At 39.9% G+C, this 20,562-nt stretch overlaps 1 protein-coding gene across 2 annotated transcripts in view; it reads right to left on the bottom strand.

The window, feature by feature from the left end:
- dkk2 (dickkopf WNT signaling pathway inhibitor 2) overlaps positions 1–12,110 on the bottom strand; it is a 12,709-nt gene extending 599 nt beyond the window's left edge. Inside the window, exons 1-3 of one of the 2 annotated variants that reach the window (XM_032529248.1) lie at positions 11,477–12,110; positions 1,842–1,992; positions 1,173–1,304 (exon numbers count right to left, since the gene is read on the bottom strand). In XM_032529248.1, the coding sequence (XP_032385139.1) occupies positions 1,173–1,304; positions 1,842–1,992; positions 11,477–11,680 (487 nt within the window). In that variant the 5' untranslated portion in view covers positions 11,681–12,110. Of the gene's footprint in view, positions 1–1,172; positions 1,305–1,841; positions 1,996–11,476 lie in introns of both variants that reach the window. The other variant, XM_032529239.1, reaches the window with a different exon arrangement.
- Between the last annotated feature and the right edge of the window lie 8,452 nt (positions 12,111–20,562).

Raw genomic sequence — 20,562 nt, 5'->3', positions numbered from 1 at the left:
TGCTCAGAAAAACAGAAACAAAAGCTTCATCAGAGACATGAAAGACCTGCATGAAATGATAAATCATCCAGCATCTTGGAGTTTTGATGCATAGTGCTTCAGTTACATAAAGCACAGGAAATGTATGATTATTGTTCATTAAGCTGTTGTGTTTTCCATGCGGATATGTTTATGCAACCCTTTCTTCACGTTTCAATTCAGATTGCATAATGTGTGGCCATGTCAGAAACAAAAGAAAAGCTTGACGTTTTCAACAGAAATCAAGCAAACAATTTGCTTATTCTGTATATTAACCATATCAACCCATCTGGTCTGAGTCTGTTATTCTTGGCAGGATGTTAGCATGCTCTTATGAATACATAAGTATAATTTAGTCAAACCAGTCGTCCTGTATAGCTGACAAAACCCCACCATGTTGATTAGTTATTTTAATGTGAAGTTCCAAGCACCAGTATGATAGACTGTTAAGCATGACTTCTTGTTCATTGCTTTAATACCACTGATTCTTTTGTGGTGGATTTTTCTCAAGCTGCAACTTGCAGAAGGCCATTATAATGTAATTATGTTAAAGGAGAGGGAGTCAGTCAAGCACAAATAAAAGTAAATGCCCTTATTTACAGCAACTTTAAGTAGTGCTGCTATTTTCACATTGATTTTAGCGTTGCAGCCTGCTTTCTTGAGGGTGCATTTAGAGTTGAGTGTCTCATTAAACGTTTTGCTTGCTTTATGGACAGGCCCTTACGTTAACTTAAATTAGGTGACATAAACGCTAAGCATGGGGCTCAGAGAGTTATTTGCTATAATCGTGCCAAACCTGCATTCTGTGGTTTTCACTTGTGTATCACACAAGTGTGTGTACTGTCATTGAAAGTGTTTGTATGGCTTTATGTAGGTACAGAAAAAGCTGGGGTATGTGGTTTCTTCCAGACTCCCCATGTGGTGCTTTGGGCTCAGAGACACTGACACATAAGCAAAGGATTAATTATCAACATAGTTTGTGGATATGTGTTGCCCATGAACTGCGTAGGACATGCAGACAGTGAACAACAGAACAATTCAGCCATCGACAGCAGAAAAGATGAAGACGACAGCAGAAAAGATGAGAGAGAAAACAACAGCGACAGAGTTTAGAGACATTGTTTCCAGTGGACATGTTTGAAGCATAATCTCACCTTTAAGAGAATGCTTAGCATGTGCCTTCCCTCCCTTCCTCCAGCTGTGGTCTTTGGTGGAGAGTTTGTTATGCTCATCTAAAGCTGAGATGTGAGGTGAGATCAGACTCTCAGAGACAGGGACACAAATATCTGCAGACAGAAAAAGACGATATCAAACATTTAAACAATTCCAACCCTGCTTACATTGTCAAGAAACTACAAAACAGACTGTTCAACCTGATTAAAAGTCAAATCAATATGTTAGTAACTCATATTAGTGATCGCTAAACTAGGCTTTTCATGAGAACAGCATCTGGGTTGGTCAGCTATGTCAATTTAAAACAAAAATACAATTTCTGCCCAGCCTCTGCACAAACACAGACATTCATGCCACTCACACTTTTCGTGGATGAAACACCACTTTTTAAAATGTGACCACTGATTCCTAAACTCTGGGCATTAATTGGATAGAGTTTAACTATAGTTCAGCATTCTATCTGAAAGCATGTTTTGAATTATGTAAATGAACTGGCTCTTTTACTAAGTCCCTGGGCTAGATACTGTACAACTCACTTTTTTTCATAATATTTGCATAAGACAAGAAATCAAATTTCTGAATCATACCCTGCAGTCACGACATAACTGAAACTAACATGCTCTCAAAATGTGTTTGCGTCAGGCACGTACAGTTACTGCAGCGGTTCCCAGGACAGCACATGGAATCTCTATGGCAGCGCTTCTTCTTCCTGCGGCAGGTGAGGCAGCGAGAGGGAGCCTGTTGAGGGCTGTGGCAGTAGCTTCCCACACTACACTCCTTATCATTGCTGCATGGATACACCTGCTGAGGAAAAAACATGTTTATTCAGTCACTTTACTCGTTTTATGAAAGATTGCACAAGCACACATTGATCTTAATAAATGCGTGGTTAAAGTGCATGAGTTAATGAACAGTTCTTCCTGAAGATAAAAATCAAACCCTTTTTGCCTGACATATCTGTGTTAATGAGGTGGCATTTTAAGGGGCAGCACAGAGCTCTGACCCAGTGAGACACCAGACTGTATTTGCATGTACAACATACCTGCCAACACTCCCATAATTTGCATGGCCCAAACTCCTTTATAAATAATAACCAATATGACCAATAATAATAATGACCAATATGTTTGTCTAATGTTGACCAGTTTCCAGATCTTGTATGAAACGCATCCTATCCACACAATCCACACAGCATATACAATTTTCAACCCATTTGTCACCTCAACCCAGCAACCTATCACCCAGTTGCGCAGTTGATCTCTGCGGAAAGTCCAGAACCGAATAAGCCCCCGCACAAATCTCCCGGATTTTGAAAACCATATGTTGGCAGGTATGATGTACAATGTGGTAGGTGCAAGTTTGCCAGTAAGAATCAAGCACTGGAGTGCAATATTGGGGCCAATGCAGTCACATCACCCACCTGCTCAGATTACGTGAAAGGTGCACATCACACCATCCAGTCATGTTTAGTGTATTTCCGAAGCTTTACAGTGCCAAGCATGAGCAGCATATTCAAAAGCTCAAATACCCTTTTAGTGAATAATACAGAAAATGTTGCCTTTGATATTTGACTTTGAAACATTTGCCCACGAGTGAACAACAATATTAAACACAAACATACAAACGTGGCTGTGGCAGAAGTGTATCAAATTCTCATAGTTTTATCATTCAGACTGGCCACTATGGCCCATAGCCACATTGATGTTATCACATTCTGTTCGACATAATGTCATGAACTGTTTCATGACATTATGAACTTTTTATTGGCCAGTGGGCTGGCCAATCAATGGGATGGCAAAATCAATGGGCACATTGTTAAAGAGAAGGAACATAGTGGATTTTGTTGGACACAACCCAGGAAACCACAACTTACCCAGACAAAACACAGTAACTGCATTGCTTCTAATTCTATTCCAAGCACCAAAGTTGCACCATGCACCTCAGGTCGCAAAATTTAAATTGTAGACGTTAGCAAGTCAAATAAAACCCATGTTGTGTTCAGGATGGAGTTGTGTGGAGACACTACAATCAGAAAAAAACCTTGGTTAGACCAAAAACAGGACCCAAATTAAGCCCAACTCAAATGCCATTCATCATGTTAGACAACTGCAGATTTTACTGAAACTCTAACCAATGTACATCATGTGTCACTGTTTTAAGAGAGAAATGTTAGATTGAGAGAAACCTGGAAGTTTTCAATGTTCCAGTTACTGTTGAAGTTACTTTGGATTTACTAAAAACGTTTCCTGGCTGTTTACTAAACAGTTTGAAAGCTATCATTGGTTCTGGAAAGAGACAGTGCTGTTAACTTACAAAAATTGAATATTTGATGTTTTGGACATCAAAACCAAATGCCATTCATCTTCATTTTATATTGAGCTGGTGGCAGAAGTCTAAGCAGCACACATATATCTGAAATCTTGGCAAATTAACCCCAAACTCTCTACATGGTCAGATATATTGGTAAGTAGGAAAATATGTTAGTTGTTTGCTTTGGGCGAACTGACTACAGGCTGTGGTCTCTCTGCATCCAATTTTAGAGGACAACATGTTGTAGGGATTAACATGTCTCTCACTGGTGTGGTCATTTGTTTCAGGTCCCAGACAATAGAGCTATTAGAATTTCCAAAACAAGATAAACCACTTCAGTTTCTCTCAATTTTTCTCAAAGTGTTCAGAGGCTTAATGAGTCTACAGGCATACTGTAATTGAGAGGTAATTTCTGTAGCTAATCATACTTCTTTACAGTCAATTTGGCAATGTTTTTTTGATTTAGAATTTCTTGTGTTTACACTAAAGGGTTGGGACATTCTGTTGTGCAGCAACGCACACGAAGAACCTTTAAGTCTTTTCCGTAAGTGCGCTGAAATGACCACCTTAACAAACACAACATCCACTCTCCACAGCAGCAAGAAGCACAATTAAAGCCTAGCTCACTTTTTCCATAACAAGCGTGCGCACCAATAGTAAGTTTTACTGGAACTTGATTTAATTCCCTACACATGCATGTCCCGTGTCTCTGTTGGACTTGGAGCATGAGCAACGGAGTTTGTTGTAAATTGTTTCACAAATTAAATTAACTCCTCAGTCAAATAAAATAATGTTACACATAAGTCATCAAGAGTGAGGATCATTTAGAAAAGCTTAAATGAAACATCAATACTCTGGCTCAAGGCCACAGCAGATGAGTAAGACATAATGAAGGTCAGATCACTTTTTTTCTCCTTGCTGCACATCTTTTCTTTTAGGGCATTGTTATTACAATGGATGTACACCTATTCAAATATGCAGATCAGTAAAAAAAGAAGAAATAAAGCAGGATATGGATTCTGACTGTGTAAATTATGTCCAGTGTAGACCAACATTCGAACAACATGTTTGGCTGGCATACCACCACCGGCACCACAACCACATTTAGCTGGCACTGCACTGACAGATCTGATTTAGTGTGGCTTACCACTGACAAACATGGAACAATAAACATGAGTAAATGAACAAGAAAGAGGTTTAAATCAGAGTAAAATCATTATAGCCACAATAAAAAGTACACTACATTTGAGGTCTAAAGGTCAGAGGAGAGGGGCTGCAATGCCAAAAGGAACATGCAACATGAATGTGCGCCACATGTTAAAATTAACTCTCAACAATATTAATATTTCAGCAAATTAAAAGTTGTTACTCCATGTACTTGTGCTTCTGAAAGTGAGCAAGATTAGACTTGTTGGACAGATGCCATACTGACTTTCTCGGGGTGGAAACACATGGAGGCAATGATACAGGCGTAGAAAAATGGGCAGGAATAAAACACTGAGTCCTCATTCATCAAAATGACAAATTCCCACAATGCAGATGCTTAATGTGTTGACGTAAGTAACAAAGCTCTGATGTTTGATGGATTCTAAATATTTCTTAATTACTACCGTGTTAAGAGCTGTTCTTAAAATATTTAAAAGCCGTATTTCAAAGGGACACTACACCAATTATACACATGAAGGTCAGTTTACTCAACATGGGGAGAACAATTCAGCAGTTGTATACCGGCATGTGTGGTTCTGGAGGAACTTTCTAGAATCTGAGAAAATAACTCATAGTGTCATTAGAGTTATTTTGGCTTAGTCTTTCATTGCCAGACCTTACTCTAAACATCCTCTTAGAAAAACATGCTCTAGTTCATTGGCATTTCTTTAAACCAATCACAATTGTCACCGAGCAGTACAAAGCTCTACACGGAGCCACTGTGAAATAGCCTCGGAAAGGAACGATTTGGTGGAACGTGTACGTTCAAAAGTTGTTTCAGTTGTGTGAGAAAAAACTCAATTGGACAAATAGTCTAGCTAGCTGTCTTTATTTACCATGCAGAGACCTGACAAGCAGGTAACCAAAGTCCTTTCATCTAACTCTCAACAATAAAACGAAACTTAAAGTCCACTTAATATGTTTTCCAGAGCTTTTACCCACATCTCACAGTCTTTCTTCGCCAATGGAGTTTGTTCTACTGGGAAAGACCATAAAAATGAAAGGTTTTTTTTTGTAATTGTTGTTGACAAAACTACTATTTTCCAGTCAAGTCAAGAATGAACTTTCAACCTCATTGGGGGACATATGTTGGTGTTAACTGCTCATCCAGAGAAACATGTAGGCTACATTACCATGGACTATTGGTATAATCACAGCTGAGAAGTGAAATATGCTGGAAATATGGTCGGAAGAGAAGTTCAAGAAAGTGCAGTGGGAGTTTTTTTCCTGGAGATGACAAATAGGCTGTTATGTAAATATGAAGACAAATGGGCAGTTGTACTTCATACTACTTTCTTTCGCTCCTAATACTGCTCAGATTTTCATCTGTCTTTCTGGCCAGCATGCTTGGATCAATTACAGTGCATACTGTAGTGCAAAAAGAAGAGGTGGAGGGAGAAAAGAAGAAGAAGAAGAAGGGGACTCACCTCTTCCATCAAACTGTTTAGACAGCCCTTTGAAACCCAATGATACAAGGCTGACCCCCAAATCGCGGGTGATAATCTCGTATTATCTTGTCATGTTTTAAAACGCCTCATTCGCAACTTCTGAGGGATGGATGCATCTCATTTATCTCACATCTTTTTTTCTGTTGCTCCCTTATTTGTCCCACGTCAGCCTTTGCACATGAAAGCGCAGCCCTGGATCCTGCGCAGGAAGTGGGTTAAAAATTGCAGCCTCTTTTGGTATGCTGGTGAGACGATAAAGGAAGAGACAGACAGAGAGTCATAAGGGATGCCCCCTGGCCCTGTCTCGTGCTACTCTCGTGCTGGTAAAGCTTCGTGGCTTTGAAGAGGAACGTTGAATGTGCAGGAGCACCAATCTACAAGGGATTTACTACCGGATATACAGGGCTTTGAACCCTTCCCCTGGTCTTTGGGTCCCTTATTTACCTCAATTGAGTCATTCCAAAGTGCTGATATAATTCAATGGAAGTGCCCTGCAATGCAGTCTCTCACTGTTTAGTTTAGGTCTGAGGGTTTAAAATGTTGGGACAGTTAGAAAAGTATCGGGATATACTTATTTTTCACTTTCTAAAAACACACGGCCCTATACCAGCTTTGTTTTCTGTTTTCACAGAAATACTTTCTCAAAAAAACAATGACGCATCAGTTGTTTGAGCATGTGGCCCAAATCTACATCTGTCCACATTCAAGTGACAAAACACTCTTGCGGCCGGACATTAGCAAATAAGTAAGTAAGGTTATTATAGAACAACAAAGTCCGAGTAGAGAGGAGGTTAGGATGGATGGAGGGATCAATAAAATTTCGGACTTTAACACAGGAGGCCGTTGTTCATTTCCCGTTTCCAGACAGAGTTTATGTTTTGTTTTTTGTTTTATACATGATTGTTCCTTAGTCTTAACCACGTGTTTATTAGTGCAACCATGACAATAAATGTCCCCTAACATTAACAAAGTTATTATTTTAACCCAAATCTTGATCTTTCCCAAGTTGTATTTTTTGCCTAAACCTAACCAAACTTGGGCCATGGCGTTGTCCCTTCATAAAACTGACTTTTCTTTTCAACATTGATTTGTAACTATTTTCAAAGCCATGGACAACGTTCTGTGGATAGGGGCATCAGTTTAGAAAACACTGCAATGTGTCGTTATAGAGAACATGGACACAGAATGTATTTCTTTGGAGGACTTAATTTAAACAATTTAAACCAATGGTGTGGGTCACCAATGCACACATACATAAAACCTGATACATAACTGTTGTTCTCTGCATATGGCAAAGGGAACTTTAAAAAACCATGAAAAGAAATTTAAACTTAGGGTGTAAGAAATATAAACGAACTCCACCCCCCCCCTTAAAAAGTCTGCATTCAGCCTAAACAATTACAATACCCTCCTCCTTTTCTGACCCCGTCTCCCACCCTTTTTTGAACAATTTTCATACAGTCCTTTACTATTTGTACATGGAGAGACACTGCCTGAGTAATTAGAGCAGTGTATACATGCTGTACTTCCAGAGTTTTGTCTGAGCCAAAAACACACACAAAACACAATGAATCTTACGTAAAGAGAAAACCATTAAAAAAATAACCTGTGTAGAGTCTCAGAAACAAACAGCATATACATTTGTTTAATAAAAGTTGTAACATATTGCACTATACAATACCATTATCGCGTGAGTAATGAAAAATCAGTAAAAACGCTGTAAAAAAATAATAATTGTAGAATAGAATTGTATTAAAAGGACTTCACATACTAAGTGCACATCTATGTTTTTTGGGATCGGTGCCGTGATTCCACTTGATCTTCAAGAATTAGGAACGTAATCTAAAACTGTGAATGGTGTTAAGGATCGTCAGGGGGCCTTACAGAGTCAAATATACGATGTCACTGAACAAACAAACTTCATTTGCCCTAAAAGCACAGACAGCCGGCATCAGATTACATAGGGATGGCTGAACACAAGTCACTCATACAAACCATGTCTTCAAACACAGCTTGGCGTCTTTCATCACTCAAAACACATGTGTTTATGGGCATGTCCCTTTGAGTGCTGGAATCCAAAGGCTCCAAAAACTAGACCTTCCTTAAGTTAAGTATACATTCTGAGTTGATCTGATTCATCGGACACAGAGAGAGGCACACAGTCAGCTGACATGACTGCTCTCTTCAAAGACTATCAAAGAAAAAGGGAAAAGCTCTTGGTGGTAATCTAGGAGGTGTGCTTCTCTAAGGTGTAATCTTGTGGAAAGAAAGGGGCACGGGTCTCCTCTCTCATTAACAAGTCCAACTTCAGTAAAGGAGGTTTCCACAGGAGACCCCTAATGGCTCCAGTGCAGGGCCCTTACAGCGCCCAAGGGACCCAGAGACTGGAAAGGCCACAGGACTATAGACTAAAGCTCAAACTGAGCCGAGCGCTAACAAGCACTCACACCTCTTTTCTCAGCTCATTAGGATCCCTAAACATTAATTTTAGGTCAGAGGTGGGTAGGCAGGGCTGAGAAAGAGAAAGGACGTGGCTCTACTTTTATAGGCAGAGCCCTCAGACATCGCTTGTTAAAGTAGTCTCTGTGTTGAATTAAATAAAGCAACTAGTTAAGGCTGACTGACCGGCTGCTGATGTTTTGCAGACACGTACTGCATGAATGCCGCCACACTGTCGGTTCCCTTGTGGGTTCAGAGGTTAGAGTGGTGAGCACTGCCTGCCCGTGCTATCCATTTCTGTTGGTTCCCTTCCAAGGAGGCAACAGTGCCACCCACGAGCACCGGCTGTCAAGGTCTAAGAGGCGTACATTTTGGTTTTGTCGGTTCTACTCCAGTCAGGCTGATGTGAAAAGGGTGAGACAACGGGGAAAAACACTCAACAGTTTGCCGCGACTCAACGTCAAGGGATAGCCAAAACCTGACCCTGAATTGTGTGTGATTAATTTAACCTTTATTGCCAAACGTTGTCAGCAGCTTCAGGGAATAAAAGCCCATTAAGCTGTCAAATAACCGAAGGCTTTGAGCAGGGTTTCTAATCTGATGGATAAAACACCAAATTACAGCCTTGTTTCCAGCTGCAGCGGCTCGTCTCCACAGGGTGGCTGCTAGACTCTATCCCTCGATAATTTGCTACACTTGATAGTAAGCCACTGAGATTTTTTTTTTTGGGGGGGGTGTGCTGTAATTGGAATTGTAACTGTGAGAGAAAGAGCTGCTTTATACCATGTAAAATGTTCTAGTCTTGTGTTTGACTGCAGAATTAAGTAGGTTAAAAACTAAAAAAAAAGAAATTGTAAGAGTTTTAAAAAATGGCCTTGTGGGTGAAGTGTTCAGATTATCACTGAAAAGCTCCCAATCCCTCACATCCTGGTCCCACCTCCAGAGGTGTGATAATCTGCCAACTATTCCTCAGCAATGTAAACAAACTCAACAGCATGACCACTTGAACATAAATCTACTTGGAAAAATTTGAGTTGAAGTATGCCCATTTTTCAAACTTACACCCATAAATTCCCTTCACAAATGCAGCTAAAGATGAAAATAGTTTGGGGTGCCTGCTGTGAACCACTCAGTGGCATGCTGTTTGGTGCTATGCAACCTGTTTCAAGGCATTTATCATAATTCTAAAAAAATTATCAAAAAGGTAGAGTAACTCCAGTTATATACTCCCTGTGATCACTCCTGTACTAAATATATGCCACACTTACAGCCTCATGAAGAGAGCAGACTTGTTATCTTTGATTTATTCTACTCATAAATGGCCACTGCATGATTATATGCAGAAGGTCAGTGCAGTTTGCTTGCCAGCCTCAAGCCACATATCTGGCCAAGGCTGAGCTGCGGCTGTTACTTTACAACTCTGGAAAACCTCCTGGCAGCCAGAAAACACACACACACACACACACACACACACACACACGTATCCCCTTCTGCCATAAATACTATTAGCCATCTTCATTTGGACACACTGCACCATGACATTTAACTTTTGTAAGAGTATGGTGGTCTCTGCACACACATATTGTTTCCCCTAAGTCCACTTTTCCAAACCACTCCATATTATTGCAATGGCAAAGATGTAAGCAGGCGTTCAAATTGAGGTCTGGCAGGGTTGCTTGAGGTTGGATCTCCTCAGAGGAGAGAAAGTGGCTTTTCCATAAAGCGCTGCTCTCAGCACTACACACTTCACAGCTATCCAACACTATCACTACTGCACGTGATATTACAGACAGTTGAACAGGCCAACTGTAAACACACGTTGGTGTTAGAGTAAATCTAAAGAGTGAGACCATCAGGCAAAAAAACCAGAGTAATCAGCTGTTTCAGTGAGTTGATGAATAGACTGTCTGCTGTGTAGGATGTGATGGAGATGTGGCAGTGCCATCTGCTGCTCAAAAAGATACTCTGAGGTCAACACAATCAGACTCCTACATGTTCAATTAAAACTTAGAGTTGGTGGTAATCCTTTTGAAAGATGAAGGCCTGCTGGCTTTTGTCAGATTTTTTTGTTTTACTGATGTGCCAGTTTCTTTTCCTCATCAGTATCCGTTTGCACTTCAAAAAATAAACTTTGCCCGGCCAAGCAATAAATATACAGCTCTAATTTCTCACTAGATAAAAATCACTCATAATGTTCACAACTTTTACGTTTGCCAGAAAGAAACTGGCCAAATCTTAAACATTGATCTCACATTTGCTGTCAAACTACAGTAATATGGCACTTTGTTGAAACAGCAGGAATTGATAACTTTTTGAGTGGGTATTAAGTGGTTGGTAAGAGTATCCCTCAGAGGCCCCACAGTAAGACTCTCATAATCCCAGCAAGCGTCTGGACCACTTTAATGACTAAGACCCAGACAGAAAATTAACCTAAGTGTTAACTTTTTCTCACATTTCTACTGGCATTAATGATTTACTGTGGAAGTGCGCTGCACCCAACTGTGGCGTCAGGTCTGAAAGGCAATTAGGGTTTATGAGGGGTCCAATCCCTGAAATTTCCAATAACTATTCACACGTGAGAAAGCTCTTTTAAGGCTACTCCGTAGCCAAAGTTGTGGAGACGTACCGCACAATTACGCACGCGATATCTGTATCAACTCATAAAGTCATTTTCAATGTCCTGCTCATTACATTAAGTAAATACTACATTTAGAATCGTCAAATTGCCACTACCAATAATAATAAATTATTCCACGGGCTTTATTTATTTTTTTAATTATTATTATTCCATTGGCTCTAATCCTTCTACCCAATTCCAGGCTTTGCGTCATAGGGCTGGCATGCATTTACAAGTCCTCAGACAATTAAATACTTAAAATTACCTGCGCAAGGACGTTATATTTCTTGGTGATCCCAAGGTGGACAGCGGCGGAGCGGTTTGGAGCGAGTGTAGGTGTCTGTTCCAACAGAGCTGGCTTGATTAAGTTCGCTTTCGGGCGCGCCTCGGATACCTGGGATGTCCCCGTCTTCAGTGTAGCGACGAGAAGCATCACAACACAGCATCTATTCCAAGTTAAGACGAGCATCCTTAAAAAGAAATACTGAAATACCAAAAAGTGCCGCAAAAAATGAAGTTTCTCAATGAGATGTTTTCGCCCTGTCAGTGTCCATGCGTCACGTTTGCCCGTCTACAAGACATAGAGCAGTGATGAAGCCAAGATTTGTTCCTGAAAATCAGACGTTTAGAAGAATAACTGCCATCGACACAGTTATCTGAATACAGAGAGCGCAGTGTAGAAAGGGTAACAATGAAGAAGTTGCTCTGTTCAAACGCTGATGCTCTGAGGGTCAGAAAGAAACTTGACAAGAGGTTTCCTCTCTGTCTCTTTCTGGCTGTGAGTAAGCACTTATTCCTGCAGTCGGGTGTTTTATGATCTCGGATGCTTTCTTTTTATAGGATTCTAATGACTGCTTCCTCCGCCCCTATTCACAACTGACAAAGAATGAAACTGATCTGTGTGCGGCTCTGCTGCTAACACATTCTCGTCTCGACACCGGCACCAGGAGCCCCGTTGGGAAAAAGATATAAAATTATACACTGTGTATTTTAACTGGGCGCTTGACCCTTTTTACTGCAAGGCGGTTGGGTGAGTAGGAAACGGAAAAGAAGTCAGGACTTAGGCTGCATTTGGGGGGGAATCCTTGATCACAAGAATAGATTTGTGTTTCTAGCAAATTGTTACATGTGTAAGCAAAAATGTAAAATATAAAATATCCCACTCAGATTATCTCAAAAGCAAAACGCATCTGTATTTAGTCTTGGATTAAGCTTGTCATTGAAATGATGTCCTGACCAATGTGAAATGTAAATAAGCAGGAGGTGGTTCAGGGTCTTTTTAACCAGCATTCCGGAATAACTTAGAATATAAAAATCTATCTGATAACCATTGTTTTCCCTCTGTGGGAAAGGCCTCCCTCATGATGCAAGGAATGCCAATGGTGATAAAGTTAGTGATATAAGTATTATAGAGACTTCTTTGTTTGAGAGTCTTGTATCAGGATAAGTTATATTCATGTTGGTTAGATAATACATGTGAAGGTACAATGAGCTCTTTCAGTTTCAGGCAGGTAACGCCTAGGATTTTGGAAGAATAATGCATTTAGTACAGGAACATACATTTTGCTTGGGTACAATTTATTTTGGTGATGTTATCAGTTTTGCAACTCCAAATATCTGTAAACTTAGGCCTTCTCCTGCTTTTTTAAAATGTTGTTGTGAAAAGTCCTATTTCCAATTTGGCTGTAATTATTAAACAGAAACATCCATCAAATCATAATCTAAGTGCATTAACCCCATGATTCCTATGCTCCTGGACATGGAAAATATAATGCACAATTAGAAACCACAGTAGGCCTACATGTGCATCAAGCACAAAAGCCATCTTATCAATGTGAAGAAGTAAGCAGCCAGTCACCAAAACCATCTTTCCCACAAAGACTCTGTGACTCTGCGCCTAATAATGCTTTTGTCTTCACACAAGTTGGAAGTGATCAATCTATTCAAGGCTGGAAGCTCGGCTGGGCTGGGATGAAACCAGTATACCGGTAAAGGCTTCTGACCTCAAAAGCTATCCATCACAGGCTCCAATTCAAAGTGTCAAGTTCTTTTGTTGGAGACAATGGACAACCAACTGAACTGGGGAGTGGGAGGAAGTATTGGACTTGTCTGATGTAACTGTAGATGCTTAGAGGTGATACTTTTTTAGCCACCTTTGTCACCCGAGTGCACAGTGATTTACCTTGAAAGACTGCCATCAGACAGTTACTTTTTCTCAGGAAAAGTTTCCTGCCGGACATAAAGTTTTGATATTTCAGAAAATAGTGAGGCCGCTCAAGCGATAAAGTACCACTGCCATTGTGAATATTTCCTTTATGTGTTCTGTGGGATAAGTGACAGACTATGTTCAAATAACCAAGCAAAACAAAAACAATGCCTCAGGAAAATCTTTGATTTATTCCATAAACGGCGGCTGATGCCCAGCTGGAATTTGGCTGCCTTCAATGCTGCTGATTAAACAGCTGAAAAAGTCCCTGAAGAGATGGTGAAAGTGGCTTAAAGTGAACCAAAAGACCAGAGCAAAGAGAGTTAGGGCTGCTTTGGACTGTCTGTGGCATTTCAAACACATTCATCATGCAAGCAGAAAAGAGGAGACACTTAAAATGGCATACTGCTGAAACCCTGGATTACAAAGAGACAGAATGTTGATGCTCTGGTGCTGATAAGTGTGGAGATGTCCAGAAAAACCATAGCAGATGAGATGTGACAGGACTCTGAGTAACAGATGATAAAATATCCCGATGGAGGGAATGTGATGTGAATGTTTTGGACAGTGAAGCTTCTGGTGCTTTAGATTAGATCAGTTCTTAAGGATGGCAGTGTGAGTACATACCTAATGCTTAGTCACTTTTTTTAACACTGCAGGTTAACAAAGAGCTTTAAAGATATCACCAATTAGGGTCAAAAATGGGATCTTTGAAGAAAAAGAAAGAGAGGAAGCAGGCTCAGTTTCTTCACAGCTTGGCAAATCACAGACTTACAGACAAGAGCACCTGGGCCCAGATCTGTGATTGTTTCCTTGGCTTGCTCAGTTGGAAACAGTTTTCCGTGGGATTATCTTGTGTCCTGACATGCTATCATCACCCCGGCCTCCACACTGTAATCACATTTTGACCACTATTTTTGCAGCGTTAATGCTCTGACGACACAAGTGTTGCTGAGTCTCAGATGTTGAAAAATACAAACCATCTGTAAAATAATATCTAAAAACGTTTCAATATCAATTCGCCTGACAACTAGAAAAGCAAAGCACTGCTGATTTGCAATCTGTTTTGGGAGAAGGATAAAGTTGCATCCTGGCAGGTAGACTCCTTTGACGTCAGATTGGATAACTCTGGCATCACTTGCAGGTAAATCCTAACTGGAAAAGGTCTTCTCCAGTGGAACAATAGAAATGTTAATGCTCCCAGAGACAGTCGTGGGACTGTCATCTGCCAGGCACCACAGTTTCAGTCTTTGGCTGACACAGCTGAATGTTTGTTTTAGTAGCATAACTATGGTTTAAGACTGGTCGAAGCTTTAGACTGGTCTTAGATTAATGATTTGCACCAGAGAGTGTCACATCCCCCTCGTATCGTCTTAGTAAAAGTGGCTTTAATCCATATTTGTTACGTTACCAATGAATGAAATGGCTATATAAAAAGTGAAAGGGGTTTCTCATAGTGACAAACCCACAGACACGTATCACTCTGTAGTTCCACAAAGGGTTTTAGCATCTTTCAGCTCATTGTTTTGGTTTCACACCCTACAACTTCAATGTTCCGATTCAAGCCCAGCATCAAGCAACATTTATTTAGCGACTAGTTGGTGAACACTGGGGAGCATTTAGCAGGTAAAGAGCAGAGCCAGGTGTTTTGTGGAGACCAAACACAAACACGCCTCCAAATGAATGCTCATTTTGCTCAGTGTCTTTTGGAAGTGTACATTGGCAACATATGTTCGTAACAATTTTATATAGTGACCGTCTATAAAACTAGGTGATAATGTGTCAATTCTGTGTTTAGTCATATTAATACTTTAGGTTTAACGCTACACATAATTTGAACTCATAAGGCCATATTTTTTGAGTAATGGTTAAAAATATGTAAATGGAAAGAGCAATTCTTGAAAAAAACTTTCATGGGTGAAAACATTCTTAGTGTTTAATGTCTTGGTTATCAATAAAACATCAGTGCATCGTTCAACTTGACTCTTTTCATGGACATGGAAAACAAAACCTCAATGAAGAAACCACAAGACTGGTTAGAATGTGATTTGATAGCTTACAGTAAGTTAGTTATTTGACACATCAAACAGTGGGACAAATGTCTAGAGTCTTAATTAACTGAATAAATATTTGCTAAAGCATGTTTTTAAAACAGTTGTGAACATTTATGGTCATTTTTTTTTTTTTAAAGGTTTTTTTTGGGGGGTATTTTAGGCCTTTAATTGATAGGACAGTTGAAGATATGAAAGGGGGGGAGAGAGGGGGAGTGACATGCAGCAAAGGGCCGCAGGATGGATTCGAACACCGGTCTGCTGCGTCGAGGAGTAAGCCTCTATACATGGGCACCCGCTCTACCAACTGAGCTATCTGGGTGCCCCATTTATGGTCATTTTGATTATCCGTGGGTTTACATTGTTTTAAGTGATCCTCTCCCAAACTTTGTGTTTCTTGCTGTTCCTCTGGTAATTTTTATACTCAAAAGTAATGTTCCACTATAGGTTGAGTCTGTTTTATTGTCCTTTTAGTCTATTAAATGGTCATGTTTTGTTTTGTTCCTTAATATGCATTGTGCACTTGGATGTCTGAGTCAAGTCAGTCTAGCCCCTAGGCAAAGCAATACATGAAAGGTTTATTTACAGTGTAGCACATTTCAAACACAGAGGCAATTCAGTGCACTTTACATAAGACAAAGAAATGCACTAGAACATTTAAAAATAAACTGACTACAAGAGCTTTATGCTACAGCCTAATTTCAGTGTCTGCCACAAAATGAAGTTAAGTTCACTTCTAAGAGTCTTTGTGCACTTTGCTCTTGGTTTTCTTTCCCTTAATAACTGCTTGAGTTCACATTGTGTAACGTACAATAAAAATGTGTCAAATGGTTATCACACTATGTATGAACCAATATGTGACACACATGAAAGCAGTAGTCTGCAGGCACAACATCTTACATGTTGTGTGAAGTCCCAGCTTCAGACATTTAAACTTCTTGGACTGGGGTTAAAGTCATTGTGGGTTGCTCCTTTCATGTAAGTGAAGACAGTTTAAACCACTTTCACCGTGGCACACTGAGACTGGATCTTATTAATGGATCACACAATCCAGAACTGGTTTCACCCTCCTGGTTGACCACCCGCAGCCACGCATCAGTACAACACATCAGTCAGCCCACCCTGAGTCTGACTTTGATTCAGGGGTTGTTCAGAAATGTGTGTGTTTATGCTCTGTGCAGAATATGGGGTTCCCCACAGTTGTGACCCAGCAACATGTCTGTAAATCATGCTATGTTAGTGCGGTGGGGCTCAGTGAAAGGCAGTCTTGCTGACTTTGATGTGACTCACACAGAACATGCATATGGACTACACCCACATTAGATGATAAACAAATGATCCAAGAGATTGTCACTCCCTCCTTAGCAGATCACTACCTCCGCGGCCTGCAGATGTGAGCTGGTGGCCTGATGACGCAGGCCATTCAGCAGGTGGCTAACCATTAGTACGTTGGGCCAAGAGGAAGCCCGTCGAGTTCCAGAAAATGAAGCGTTCGGACGTCACAAGAAAAACACTTTTGTTGGGAGTTGTTTTGATTTTAGATGCAGATGACTGTTCTTATTTTTATTACCAGAATTCTTCAGGATGACACTGATGATGGATTATCCGAAAATCTCTTTCATTAAGAGTTGATTCTGAATAGGAGTTCAGTTTGCTTGTGCCATTGGTCAACCTAATTTCCCCCCCATCCAAAACATGTCCTTGATAAAAACTATCAATTGTAGAGATGAGTACATATCTATACGGTTTTCTTTCAATACTTGCTAAAGTCCTTTCAACTCTTTTCAAAAAACATGCTATGCTTAGGTTTATAATAAAATAAAATAAAAAACTTTGTGACAGATACAAGAAGTAGCCAGAAATTAAAAAATTGGGATCAAAGGGTTTTGTTTAAACTTGAATGGAAGACAAACACTGGTGTTTTGCAAATATATTGTAAAAACTGCAGTTCCCCACCTCTTTAAAGTACCCATAAAACCACTGGATATCTTCCTCCCAAATCAAATGATTCATTGTTCCAGGGAGGCCCAATCATACACGTCTCGCAGCTCTGATCTGGATCGTTAACAATACCACTTTAATCAAAAGTCCAACACCGCTTTCATAACTTTTTTTCAACAGCACATTCCAGGAAGATGAACTAGAGGCTCAAGTGAGTGGTGGACACAGCTCTTTTTAAAAGAGGACATACTTTGGCAGATAATTGTTCCTATCCTCTCATTTCCCAGGAAGATGGATTAGGCCATTTCCGAAGAGTCAGGCCTTCAGTTGGGAACATGAATGCTCCCTGTTTCTTCCTTTAACTGACTCAGATTATTTAATCGATAACAGTGACCCTTCTCTGGCAGAATGCTGACCACATGAAAGCACACAGGGTTCTGGTAATCAAGGGCCCAGAAGGCCATCCCCAATTCTAAATCAAACGAAGCCTTCTTTGCCTTGGGCTGTGGGAAGTGGCGACACACAGAGGCGCACTGTCACTGCTGCCCGTTATTTGAAGTCTTCTTTAAAGATGCGGCTGTCTGCCCTCCTGAAGTTTCACCATAGACAATTGATCTGAGAGAAAAGGCAGCTCTGGCAGTCCACCATCATGTCTCATGGCCAAATGCATAGTATTACGAAGACTTATGCTAAAAAACATTAGAGCACAGGTGTCACACAGAACAATTGCGTTCAAACTAGGCTTTTGTTCATTCTTTAACACCAAGGCCTCTGAAATACTACATGGGAGGAGGGTATGGCGTTATAAACGTGCAAATAAATTTATTGAGCACGAAATATTGTTCACTCAAACAAAAATGATTATTTTGCAAGTGTTAATTTCTGTTCAAATGTGTTGTGCTTGCAAAATATAGTTATCTGTGCTAAAACATACAGTTACTCGCTCAGGAATGAGGCACATATATAAAGCCATAGGAGGGAGAATTAAATATAGTTGTCTATGCTGAGGTTGACACATTTGAAAAGAAAATTGAAGCCTGTGGTTTAGACTAGCATGAACCATGAATAAAAGGAACCAGGTACATATTCAGCAGAGCAGCATGCACTTAGTCCAGAGTCTGGCAGCCTGTGGCCAACTCTCCAAATGAGATTTATGATGTGTCTGACCAATCAGAGCTATAAATACCATGTTCTCATGATAAACTGGGATTTTCCAAATAGTCCACTGAATCAATATGGTAAACCAGAAAATTAGATAATGCCAGCTGTGGGATTTTAATAGCATACTTAGAGCCCAGCAATGCATGGACAGCACAGATAAATGTAAGCTTAATTATTCCTGCTGAGATCCCCATGAGGAGTGTTGATTAATTTTGACAGTAATTGTGTTTTAATTGAAGTCAGCCCCGGCCAAATGCATGTGAGCCTGGTGGTATACATGCAATGTCTGGCTCACGCATACACCCTGCAGTTTACCCTAAAGTGCTGCTTTAAAATGTCTACAGTAATTACTATAGCATACAATTTTTGGTCTGCAAATTACAAACCTGAGTGTGTGTGCAGTGTTTTCAAGTTTTGTAGGTACTGTAGCTAATGGCTGTATCAGCAAGTATCAGACTAATTTTATTTTTTTAGATTTATACAATGTGCTGTATAGGTGGAAGAGCTGCACACAGACACGCTGTACCCATAGAGAATCATTCACTTCTTGTATTAATGTTACTTTACTGTTATACATTTCACAATGGATATGCTATTTTTTCTCATCAATTGGATCTATTAGAGATAGAGTAAAAGACAAAAGGAGCTTTTTCTAATTTTCATAAAAGAATTTGAAATTGGTTGGGTTCCATTTCATATCCAGTTATCAGTTAGTTCATGAAATTGTATATTGAATCTTTCATAACCTATTTTTCTAACAACAAAAAGCAATATACAAAATATACAGATGATATATTTTCATTAAACGATCTATTGAACAAAATGTAAAGCTGCAAAAAACACATTATTTAAACAGCGTTATAAATGACTACATAGTGGTACCTTGTTACAATAAACAATGTCGATTTGGTTGAGCCTCTGCTCTCATTTTCAGTCAAACAAACAAACAAAGATTTACCCACTGGACACAAACTGCCTAGCATCAAACACCAGAAAGACAAATTTAGCAACTAGTTGGTGAAAATAGTGGACCATTTAAACGTACAATATGTACTGTAACTTTCGGCTGCTAGGGTAAGGTGACCAGATTTCTCAGACAATTTTCAGCTCAGAAGCGTATTTACCTCCAAAACAAGTAATGTTTTTATTTTTGTAAACTATAAACAGGGGACACTAGACCCCAGGTATGATCCTAGACCCACCCTGCTGCTACTTCACTCCACTCCACTCCACATCACCTCAAGATAGAAGTCCTAATATTTCAAGATAAAAAATCTCCCCCTTATACTCTAAGTAAAAAGTCCTATATTTTCAAGATAAAAGTCTAACTATTTCAAGATAGAAAGTCTAAATATTTCAAAATAAAAGTCCTAATGTCCTAATATTCAAGATAGAAAGTCCTAATATTTCAAGTAGAAGTCCTTATGATTCCTAATATTTCAAGATAGAAAGCTCATATTTCATAATGTTGAAATGTTTTGAACTACTGACGCTTTTGCTTTACTGCTCAAGGCTTGTTTCTGCAACAGCTCCTTGAGAATCAATACAACAAAAACTACTGAGGACATATTTTCCTTTGACAGTGATGCAGTATTAAACGAGATCGCTGCAATGTAAGTTAATAGGATAATTGTCCAGCTTGTATTACGTTCATAAAAGTGCTTGTTTAGCTGCTAACGACTCAGATTAATATTCTAAGTGTCTGACAAATTATGGGAAGGATTTCTAAGGAGGTCAACCTTTCGTTAAAGATTAAGATCCTTTTTAAAACATAAAGTCCGCAAAATTGCGTTCGCTAAACCCACCAGACTCCATGTAAATAATCAGTGATTTTAGCAAACACGGCTTCTAAAACGTCTCTGAGCACCGCTGGCTCTGGCTACCTGGAGCCCGCGTGTGTAGGGTGTGCGATTATCGGCTACGTTTTGTCAGTTTTTTCTATCGGGGCCTGTCCCGGAAACCGGGGACGTCTGGTCACCCTATGCTAGGGGT

Source organism: Etheostoma spectabile, chromosome 2, assembly GCF_008692095.1.
Source record: "Etheostoma spectabile isolate EspeVRDwgs_2016 chromosome 2, UIUC_Espe_1.0, whole genome shotgun sequence".
Classification (NCBI taxonomy): Eukaryota; Metazoa; Chordata; class Actinopteri; order Perciformes; family Percidae; genus Etheostoma; species Etheostoma spectabile.
The sequence above is the reverse complement of the archived record's forward strand: the minus strand, read 5'-3'. Positions and strand labels throughout refer to the sequence as shown.